The sequence below is a fragment of the Argiope bruennichi genome, chromosome 5 (assembly GCF_947563725.1).
Source record: "Argiope bruennichi chromosome 5, qqArgBrue1.1, whole genome shotgun sequence".
Classification (NCBI taxonomy): domain Eukaryota; kingdom Metazoa; phylum Arthropoda; class Arachnida; order Araneae; family Araneidae; genus Argiope; species Argiope bruennichi.
Window position 1 is genome coordinate 55,462,391 of NC_079155.1, and position 11,782 is coordinate 55,474,172.

The 11,782-nt window shown below is 26.9% G+C and overlaps 1 protein-coding gene across 1 annotated transcript; it reads left to right on the forward strand.

The window, feature by feature from the left end:
* Window positions 1–284: 284 nt before the first annotated feature.
* LOC129968875 (transcription factor SOX-2-like) lies at window positions 285–1,723 on the forward strand. The gene has a single exon (XM_056083187.1). It carries the CDS (start codon window positions 445–447, stop codon window positions 1,612–1,614), a length of 1,170 nt encoding a protein of 389 aa, XP_055939162.1. The 5' UTR covers window positions 285–444; the 3' UTR covers window positions 1,615–1,723.
* Window positions 1,724–11,782: the final 10,059 nt, after the last annotated feature.

Consider the following 11,782-nt stretch of genomic DNA (forward strand, 5'->3'; position numbering starts at 1 on the left):
CTCAGGTTTTTTTTTAAATTATTGATAAAATCTAAATAATTCTTCCTTGGTATTTATATCTTCCCAACTTTAAACCTAATCAGTTGGCTCATTTGAAAATTTTTAATTCTTTTACCACATGTAATGGAATCTTTTTAATTCATATGATCAAATAAAAAAGTAATATATTTAAATATGGAATCCGAAAAATTGTTCGAGCACTATCAAATTTAAACCACTGCGATAGAAAAGTTATTACACAACAATAGTTCAACTTTGGCAACAATCTATTTCCAAATTGTAAATAAACAACGCATTGCTTCATATTAAGGGTTTACGATTTTTATTTATGTTATTAATTAAAGCGCTTTTACTTTCTAAAAAATTGATTAATCCTCAAAGACATTAAAATTTTATAGTTGTATTTTAATTTCATTCATCACTTGTTAAAAATTCACTGAAGGAATGAGTTCTCCAATGGATCCTGAGTTCGAGTTTTTGAGTGACAGCGAAGTCCCGACTTATAGTTCTTCACTACTTGCCACCTTATATGTGCCTGATTCGTTGACTCCTTACACTGATGCAGTTAATTCTAAGAAGAAAATTGCACGTATTAAGCGACCTATGAATGCTTTCATGGTTTGGAGCCAAATTGAAAGGAAAAAAATTACAGAACTTAATCCAAATATGCACAATGCTGAAATAAGTATACAGTTGGGAGTAAGATGGAAAAAATTAACAGATGAAGAAAGAAAGCCATTCATTGCAGAAGCAGAAAGATTGCGTCGACTTCATATCTTAGAATACCCAGATTATAAATATAAACCTAGGAAGAAATTAAAATCAGCTTCTCCTGGAAGTAAAAAGAAAAATAACAATAAGTCTATCCCAAATGATAAACAAAGTGACCTAGTTTCTTCTGCAGTAAACTCACCTAAGAGTTCTTCCATAATAAATAAAATCCCTTCTCCTTCTAATGTAAATATAAATACATCCTCAGGTGATTCTAAAAATTTGGAAACATTACTTTCTGGTAATTTGAAAGATGCTACAAACAATGGCTGTAATCAATCTGTATTGAATCCTGCTGAAAAAATGAAATCAGAAAAGAGTTTAGATTTAGAAAAACTAGAGCAAAATATTAAAATAAATAAACAGCCTCTGAATTCTTTCTCCTTTTCTCAATGTGATACTAAGATAACTATTGACAGGAAACTTCGTGAAAGTTTAAAAGAAAAAATTACTCCTCTAGATGAAGTAAATTGCGACATTCAAAATACTAATAAAACAATTGCTCTAGAAAATTCTGTATCAGGACCTGAAGATAATGTTAGCCCAATAAAGAAAACACCTGAGTATCATATAGATGGGAATTTAACAGCAGGGTCTATATGTTACATGGCTCATTCAAGCAATGACGAATGGTCTGAAACATTTGACTTTTTAACTGACGCTGCTTTTCGAAATGCAAAAGATTCAGTAAAGGAAATAAAAAAATTAGCCCAAAAATATAAAAGAATAAAGGCAGAAACTGAAAAGACTGAATATGAATCTCCTCCTTGGAAGATTCCAGATTTAGATAAACTTTTGGGTGAATACTGGAATGATGCTACTAATGAATTTGATGATTTTTAGTTGTTTTAAGTTTATACATGGAATTGTTTACTTAAATTGTATGTGGTAATTGCATAAAAGCCATTCATAAGTTTTTTTATTGCTTTTTATTAAAACATATTTTCTGGAACTTGGTTAATAAATGTTTTTAATTCACAGTTATTGATAATTTGAAATTTTTATTAACATATTGTCAAACTATTGTTTATAATTTCGATTTGTGTTGTTTAATTATAAGTCAATACTAATTAAAAAATTATTTCTGAATTGTTTTCAATTATGTTAGTCCATACATTAAGTTCTCACAATCATAGATGCGTAAGATTTTAAGGACTTGATTCAGAAAAGGGCTTTACTGCTGCAGAATATATCTTATTGAAAACAAATCTATTAAAAAAACTTTAAACATGTTGCATGCAAATTGTATTCTTTTACATTTTCACTGTACAAGATCTAAATACTGCTATTTATTAAAATTATTTATTAATTGTAAAATTGTTAACTTTTTGAATTAAAATCATTACATAATTATTTACCATTTATTTATTATGCTTTATTTTTCTATAAAACTATGAATATTATAATATCTGAATTCTAATAATTAATTTCAAAATTGTCATTTTCATTTTTTTTTCTTCTTTTTTTTTTTTTTTTTTTTTTTTTTTTTTTTTCTTCTTTTCAGATGTTGAATGGTTATTCGAATTTTTGAATAAATCAAATTTTTATTTTAATCCCATTACCTTCAAACTAGCCATGTTCCTCTATGATTTAGTACAATGTTTTTTACTTTTCATGTTATTTTATATTTTTCCTTTGGTTTTCAAAATTAAAGCCAAAAGTATATCTCCCAGAAATATGATATTGATGTAATGATATTTTATATTTGATTATCTTCACTTGGTAATGAATTGTATGATGTTTATGTTTGATTTCATTTAAATCATTTAGTTGTAACTAGGGATTGCAATACCGAATACCGGTATTTTGAGCCATTTGTACAATTTTGTAATGCCGGTATTCACAAGTTTAAATACCGGTTTTTCGGTATTTACTAGAAATTTTTTAAATTGTCTCCACTATATGTTCAGGGACGCCAACATAGCAAAATAAGATACGTTCTTGTTTTTATGTCTCCCTAACTGGCGAAATTAATTAGCTAATTAATGGCTTAAATCTAAATTAGCGAAACATGGATTATCCCTGAAAGAAGATATTGTATCCATAACGACTAATGGAGCAACAGTTATGGAAAAAGTTGGAAAGTTGATTGGTGCAAATCAGCAATTGTGCTATGCACATGGAATTCAATTAGGAGTAATAGATGTATTATACCAAAAAATAAAGAACAGAAGAATCCAAATACTGTGGATATAGAAACTCCGGATTCCAACTTTGAGGAAAGTATGAGAGACAGTGATATTGACAATGAAGATAATGACAATGTAATTGTTGTAGAAGATATTGCTAATGAGGATGAAATATTAACCATCAAGAATTGCTTCCTATAATTAAATATTCGAAAAATTATTAAGATATTTAAACGTTTCCCTATAAAAAATGATATATTATTAAAATATGTACTAGCTGAAAGTAAAACAGAAAATATGTTAATATTAGATTATAAAACACGTTGGAACAGTTTACTCTTAACGATGGAACGATTTTTGAAACTGAGAAATCCAATGCAAAAAGCAATAATCGACTTAATATCCAAAACTATATCAGTCTACTTCCAATAAAACTGACTATTGAGGCATTATGTCTGAGAGATTCTAATTTATTAACAACTAATGCAACAATAAACTCCCAGTTACAGTCACTGAAAGAACAACAAGCATCACTATCTGAAGAATTATATATTACATTGAAAAATCGCACAGAAGAAAGGCATACCGAAATAGAAAATGTCTTATGGTATTTACATAATTATAATGATTTTAAAAATGAAAAAGAAGAAAAGAAAATAACCAATTCAAATCTGATTAAGTTTAGAGTAAATTTTGATAAAATTTTTTACCCACAAACCTATCCACATACAGAAGAATTCGGTTCAGTTATCGAAGATTATGATGACACTAATGTCGATAGTGAAAAGGAATTGTCTCTTGAACAAAAATTAGAATTAGCGATGAATAAAAAAATTACAACGAACCAAAATACAGTACAGAAATCAGCTATATCCAAAACCATCTGACGGGAAATCGATTTATTTGAAGATGAGAGATTTAGAGGTAAATACTTGGAAAAAGTATATCGCTCATTGCTAACAGTACCACCCACCCAGTAGCGTAGAATCCGAAAGAGCGTTTTCGACAGCTAGTGATTTTTACACAAAATTACTTTTCAGACTTAATGACAGTACAATGGATGCATTATATTTTTTAAGATCACATTTCAAAAATTTGCAATAGTACCGCTGACTGAATAGTAATATTTACACTTTTTTTTGTGTGATTTAAATAAGTTGTTCCTTTACTTTTTTGTGATTCTTTATATACTGTTATAATTTATAAGTTACAAATTATTTTTTGTGATATTTACACTCTCTTATAAAACTGGCAAATAAAACAAAGAATCACCTGTGTTTTCTTTTTTTTTTTTTTTTTTTTCTAAAATTCCTAAAACCGGTATCCCAGTATTAAGATCTAAAAAATACCGAATACCGGTATTGAAATTTTGGTCCGGTATTGCAATCCCTAGTTGTTACTTCATGTCCATGATTCCATCAAATTATCAGACATTAAAGCCATATTATTTTAATTACCTCACACATATTCTGTTCATTGTGTGGAGCCTTTCTAATGGAGACCAGTCAGCAACATCATAGTGCTATTAAAAATCTAAAGATTCAATTAATTTCTTTTAAATTTTGCAGTATTGTAATTTTTAATTATTATTATTATTTTTATTCATCTTGTTAACTACAGAGATTTTAAACAGAATCTTTTTTCTTCAGTTTCATCAATAGAAGAAAATGGTTTAAATTTCAGAACAACAGTGCAATCTATTATCAAAAATTAGATAATCTCTGTCTTTATATATATATATATATTAAAAATTGCAAAAATTCTGTTAAATTTGTATCATTAAAAAGACAGCCTTTTAAATTTTGAAAAAGTGTAAAATTTATTTTTGTGCATTTATTTTTTCAGATGCTTTTACATAAAATATTTAAATGCAGTTGAGTTTCTAATTAATTATAATTTCAAAAGAAGTAAACTAAGAGGTGCATATTCCAATCTACCAAGTTATAATACCTGTAGGTTAAATAACTTGGCCTTTAGAATAACACACAGCATCTTCATTGTTGTTGGAAATAAGGAAATGATTTGTCATATGTTCTACTTATTCTTTTTAAAAGACTTGTTGATGGTAATGTAAATCTTTTTTTATTGAGCATTTGCATATGATCTGTTTAGAAATTATTTATTCAAATCCAGCAACAAAGTCTAGAGCTTTGTCATGCATTTAATGCTACTTATATACTTTGTCTCATTTCTTTTTTAACAAATTACATTTCTTATACCCCAAATTTAAGTGTTAATTTTTATAAATTTAGAGATAGTTATTTTGAATTATTCAAAAAATGTGTTTTGTAACTTTAATTTTGATTCCAGGGTAAATTTCTATACCATATTAATTAATTATTCTTACAAATTTATAAGGCATTTTCCACTTTTCTTAAAAAAATAAAAGGTAATAAATATGTGGTTTAAGTTATCTGTTGTGGTTCATATGAAATGGAATTTTCTTTTTCAGTTGCTATATTTAAGCAATTGAATTTCAGTTTCAGTTTAAAAATAGAAGGAATTCATGACGGCTTTCTCTGATTGAAACAAAACTTTGATCATGCAAGAGGATTAAATTTTAATGTATTTTATTATTATTATATTATTATTTCTTATTGGTGATATTATTTCTTTTCTCTGCTGTATGGTATAGTAGATCACATGCACATGAATGAATACATGTTTTTTTATGAAAATTGAGTATATAATTAGTTATTTGGGACACCTGCAAAAGAAAGTGGGGTTATGTGGAGGAATAATATTTTTCTATCTTGAAAGTTCTTATTTTAACCATATTACTTACATATTATTAAATTTAACTTACACATTATTAAGTTCTTATCATAATAAAAATGCTATACAAAATTATAACAAATTATAAAATTTTAAAAAAAAATATTTTAACCATATTACTTACATATTATTAAATTTAACTTACACATTATTAAGTTCTTATCATAATAAAAACGCTATACAAAATTATAACAAATTATAAAATTTAAAAAAAAAACATAGATACAAATTGATATTGAAAAAAAAATGAAATTTGTTGACTGTATACAAAATAATGAGCAAATTTTATAAAGATTTATTTACATTATCATATGTTTATTTATATCATATTAAATTAAAAATAGGTTGGAGCATCAAATGAACTTTGCCAATTAATTAATAAAGTAACCTTAAAATACACTACCTAAGACCAGAAATTATTGAAATCTACTATTCTACATATGAGAAAGTACGATTGATATACTGGAAGAACTCCTTTTACAAATATATTTATAGTTATTTTATGTTTGGGGAAGAATCTGCTTGTATTAATTCTTGAAATAGATGAATTAATTTTTTTGGTTTAACCATAGAATTATTAAGGTCAGCTATTAAAATATTAATGGTACTGATACTAATAAATAATGTTTTTATTTTTTGATTAAATGAATTTTCAGTTGTTCAGTGGTACAATCTCCTACTTTAGAATAACTTGCTGAGGTATTGCAGACTATAACTTTGAAAATATTACACACAGAGAAAGAGTCTTCATCTCTCGGTATGATGTTGACTGATGACTAATTGCAGTTAGTATGATAAACTCCAAGACTGATTGATTTTATCATAATAATAATTTTATGTAATTTCTGCCTTTAATATATTTTTTTTATCTTTATCACTTCATATTAAGTAATTTCTTATACAATTACTTAATTTTGCATAATTTCTTTATCTCTTCTTATTTTTTTTGTCATAAAATTATATGAAACTCCAAAACAATATATAAATTCAAAAGTATTGATTACTTATAATAATAAAAACAATCAAAATTTTTAGTTAATTTGAAAAATTTATTAAGGGAGAACAAAACGAAATATTTATTTTTTGATGCAACTATAGCCAGATTTAAAACTTTCTATTTCAGATGAATTTTTTTTTTCATTCATTAATCGGTGATTATTGTATTTTGCATCTCTTTTTACAAATATATTGATTTGTTTCACATCTTTTGTTTTCATTTCATATCTGATTCAATACTTTCTTCTAACAGATCTCATTTTTTTAAATGTATATTTACAATATTTCTCCATCTTCCAAGTCCATTTGCAGCTTGATTATAAGACCTTTTCTCACATATTCATCAGAAAGTTAATATATCTTTGTACCTTCATTTCTTCAACAAGCAAAACTCAATATATAAGGATAGTGTTAAAATATTGTGCTGCAATCAATATTTTATGTTGAGAAAGTAAATCTTAAAATATTGTTTTTCTATATTTATTTTTTAGAATTTTTGATGAGATACATTTTGAATTATATCACCAAATAAATATTCCCAAATTTCCTTAATTTTTAATTTTTCAGATTTTGTTAATGATTTTTTTTTTTTTTTTGATTAATCATGAACTTTGAGAAGATGATTTAACAGAAAATGTTTCTATATAGAATTTAAATATAAATAATGCCTCAAGGCATGTACTGATATGCTGGATTTTTTAAAATTCTGAATTGAAGGGTATCTTCTAATTGTCTGATAGCATTGTTGTGAAAATCTGATTTCTAAGCAGCTACTGGAATGAGAAAATAATTGTAAAAATATATGTCAATCCCTCTTCAGGTATTTTACCCTTCTGTTCTGAGAAGGCTTGGTTAAAAGAAATAGAAAATGTAAAATCTTGTTATTTTTATATAACCATGATTAAAATGAAAATAAAATATAAAAAAACATACAATTATTATATGAGTTTAATTGTTTATTATATATTGTTATTGTATAGTGTGTTATGTTAATAAACTGTTCAATTATAGTTTGATTCATTATTGTAGGATGTTTACCTTTAGCTTAACTATATTTATCTAATAATCTTTGAATAAGCCACATCATACATTAACACTAGAAAGACTGCATTTATCAAGAAAGATTTGACTGTTCTTTTTAAAAGATCTGAAACCATATTTTTTCATTTTTTTGGGTGGGGGAAAGAAGAAATGTTTTTTATAATATAATTATTAAATCTTACATTTCCATCTTGTTTTCTTCTTTGTTATGATAATAAGATTGTTGTTATATTGCATAAGAATTTTTCCTTATTTTAAAATTTTAATTATTTGGGTAGTTTGTACATTTTCCAGTGATATTCTTTATAAAGTTTTGGCTAAGTTCTAAGACATAAAAAAAAAACTTGGTTCTAATATTCCTTTTAATTCTATGAAATGGCTCTACCAAGTTTTATCTTGTATATTTTCCATCAATTTTCCAAATATTTGCATTTTCCCCTAAATATACAAAAGCATTCGACAAATTTTTTGATTGAATAGAAGTTGCTATCTTAGAAATTAACTCTGATATTTATCTAATTTCCGAAATCAATAAAATATAAATGGACTAAATATCTTCCATTGGAATAGCTGTTCATTTATTATGTTTTGATCAGCTTTGCAACAAAGCAAACAATTTTTATCAAAAATATTTTATATCCCTATGACTAGAATAAATTTCTGTATCTGAAATCCTTCGAATCCTGTAGATGAAGTATTATCATACTATAAATATTCACGATTTTTAAAAATCAGTTACAAGTCATAATATCAGGTATAAACATTAGATCCCAAGTGGCACAACACACAAATTGTTTCCAAAATCATCTTTAGAAATAAATGTATCTAATTTATCTAAAAAGAGTGCTTTTCTTTTCACCACTTTTTGTGTTAACTGGCAGCAGAATTTGAGTTTTGATTTTTAGTATAAAGATTAACCATAATTACTTAATTTGTTGCTATTTTAAACAGATGGGTACTTTGATTTATAAAAATATTTATCTTATTTCACTGCTAAAAAAATATATTAAATATAACATTTTGCCTCATATTATTTTATTATACAGTTAAGAAATGATATTAGTGTATGCATGCCGACAAGACTAATAATTTTAATTCGTACAAATTCTGAATTTTTAAAAAAAATTCCAAACTGAATTATAGAAGCTAAAATTTGAAAGTATCCCAATGCTGCATCTTTAACAACTAATATATGCTGTTCCTTTGATCAGGTTAGAAGTACATCTCTTATTAAGTAGAAACTAGTAACACACTCAAGATAATCTCATATAACTAAGATAACTAAATATGGAAAGAGACTCGAGAAAAACTCCACTGCTTCAGCAAAAAAAGGTTTTAAAAAATGATGAATTATGAAAGTAGTGATAATTTGTTTTTAAGTATAAAGTTCAGTAAAGATTTTCCTCATTCATTAAATAATAACAAAATAAATATATTTTAAATGGGACAAACCTTATAAAACTATAAATGCTTGTAAATAATTTGTTTTTATGTATAGAAACTTGAAATTTAATCAAATGTAACTATCTTATTTTATGTGAAAAAATTCATTTTTGCATTTGTATTTGTTTTTACGATAAATATGAGTAAAAAATACAAAATTATATTTGTACTGTTGACTATCTTGTATGGTGTTTTTTTTTTTAAATAATAAATATTTTAAGATTTAAAATATGTAATAAATACAATACAAAACAAAACAGAGTCAAGATCAGCATTTGCCACAGAATTGTAAGCTGACATACAGAGGCAATAAAAAAAAATATTAAAAATCAGTCAAAGAAATAACACTCTTCCTTATATACTGATATAAATTTTGTCTTATTTGTTAATTTTGTTCATTGCAATCAATTTCAAAGACAGAGACATTCTTGACTTTTATTCGATACTTCATTTCTGAATCCCTTAATCCTATCTTCGACTTCTTTCTTCCAAAATATTTGCATTTAAGATATAGACATTTATCGATTCATTTTCTGAATCGGAGAAGAAACCTTTTTTTGTGACATCTCTGTAGAAAAAATAATATTCGGCCGTTGAAGTTAATATAAATAAGATTTTAGATCTGAACCAGAACTGTTTTCCCATAATACTTATAAAAACATTTTTTCAGTATATTTCTTTAAATAACAGCAGGTTTTATGTGTGTGTGTGTGTGTGTGACACATTATGAAAGAAAACCTAGGTGAAGGAATAAGTGAATCAAAATGAACTAAATGAGTCTTTAAAATAAAAAATTCTTTCAAACAAAAAACTGCAAGTGAATAGGGTACTTTTTGCCATCATTATATCTCTTCCAATCAAATCATATTCAAATGTGAATGAAACAAAAAATAAATAATGCACATATAAATTTAAAATAAAATAGAAAATGCATCATAATCTTGAAAAATATTTGTGATCAAAATGACTGTAGCAGGGGTGTTTGTGGGACCCCAAAAAATCCCCTGAAACTTTTACGGACTTACTACCGGCATTTTGGAGTTTCGAGAAGGGGGGGGGGGAGAGAAAATGAAAAATCACAATTATGAAATATTGAATGACCTAATTATAAAAGTTCAATGAATTACTTTTTTTGCAAAATTAATAACCATAAATTTTCAAACATATAAACTACTACATTTTATGCAAATATTTTAAATTACCTGAATTAATTCTTTAAAAAAAATTATCTAATTTCTGCTGCTTTTTTTTATTTTCTGATGTTTGTGGGCTTGTCTTTCTTTTGTGGTGAACTTCATAATTGCAGGAAGATTGACTTTTATTTTCCTCATTTACAGTTGAAGAAATTTCCTCGAGAACTGCACATGCAGAGGTAGAAGCAGTTTGCTTTTCTGCTAATGTAGAAGGTTTTTCAGAGACTTTTATAGGTGACTCATTTGAAATACATGTTTTTAAGTCCTCTTGATATGTTTTCCAACTTCTGTTCATATTCAGTAAGAGATCTTTGTGAATTGGATCAGTCATTGGATTTTTTGAGCCATATTTTCACATGAGGTTTCTTTAGAAGCCATTAAATCATATTTAATAGTCTGCACTGCATATAGGGAATCAATCTTAAGAGAGGTTCTATAGTCAGTGACAAGTGTATCCATTAAGTTGAATGCACTTTCCACTAATGGGCCATGGGAGCAGCTAAGGCAGGCTTTGACCAATTTAGCCAATGTAGGATACTTATAATCATTTGTGAAATCATCTTTTAAATTAAAAACTTTAGACCAATATTTATCAATTGTACACTTGACTTGATTTCCACTTTCATCAGATGTGTAGAGCATTTCTTTGGTGATATCAATATCACTCTGGTATAACCTTATTTCAGCTTCTACTTTTGACTTTTCATTATCACTAAAAATATGGGACATAAAAGATGATAATTTTTCAAAAGCTAATATTGTACTGGTTTTACCTCTTAGCTCTGGATCTAATGCTGTAAAACTAATTAGATATGAATTTTTAAGGGGTAATTTCTGTTTCATATGCTGAAATTTCAAAGTGAAATTCTCTTGCGTACATAAATAAAAAAATATTTCAATAAGAGAAACGAAAAATTTACACGTGCATCAATAAATGAAACGAAAATTTTACACAGCGGAGAAAAAAAAGTTGCGAAGCGATCAATGACAAATAGCTAATACGGCGAAAAATCCCCCTTCTCTACTTATTGGCGCCACGCCAGGAGTGATAAGACCTTTGAACCCAGAGTCACGTGATCGCACATCTGGTCGCGAAGTCTCTCCCTTTTTTTTTCTGCCGCGCCTACTTGCCGAAAAGAATCCAGAAGAGAATGCCCGAGAAACGGGGGAATGAGTCATAACTCGCAATAAGGAAAGAACAAAAAAGAAGTTTTTTCCCCCTTTTCTCGCATTATCACTGCCTTTAGAGAAAGAAAGGAAAAGTTTTCACCACACACGCTGACCTTGCGTTTTCTGCTTTCAAAGCAAACAAAATCGCCCAGATCAAAATAAATAATTCATTATTATTCCTACTTCCTTTTGAACGACGATCCCCGGAATTTCCGGGTATCGAAGTTCAAAATCCCCGGAATTCCGGGGTTTCCCCGGAGCACA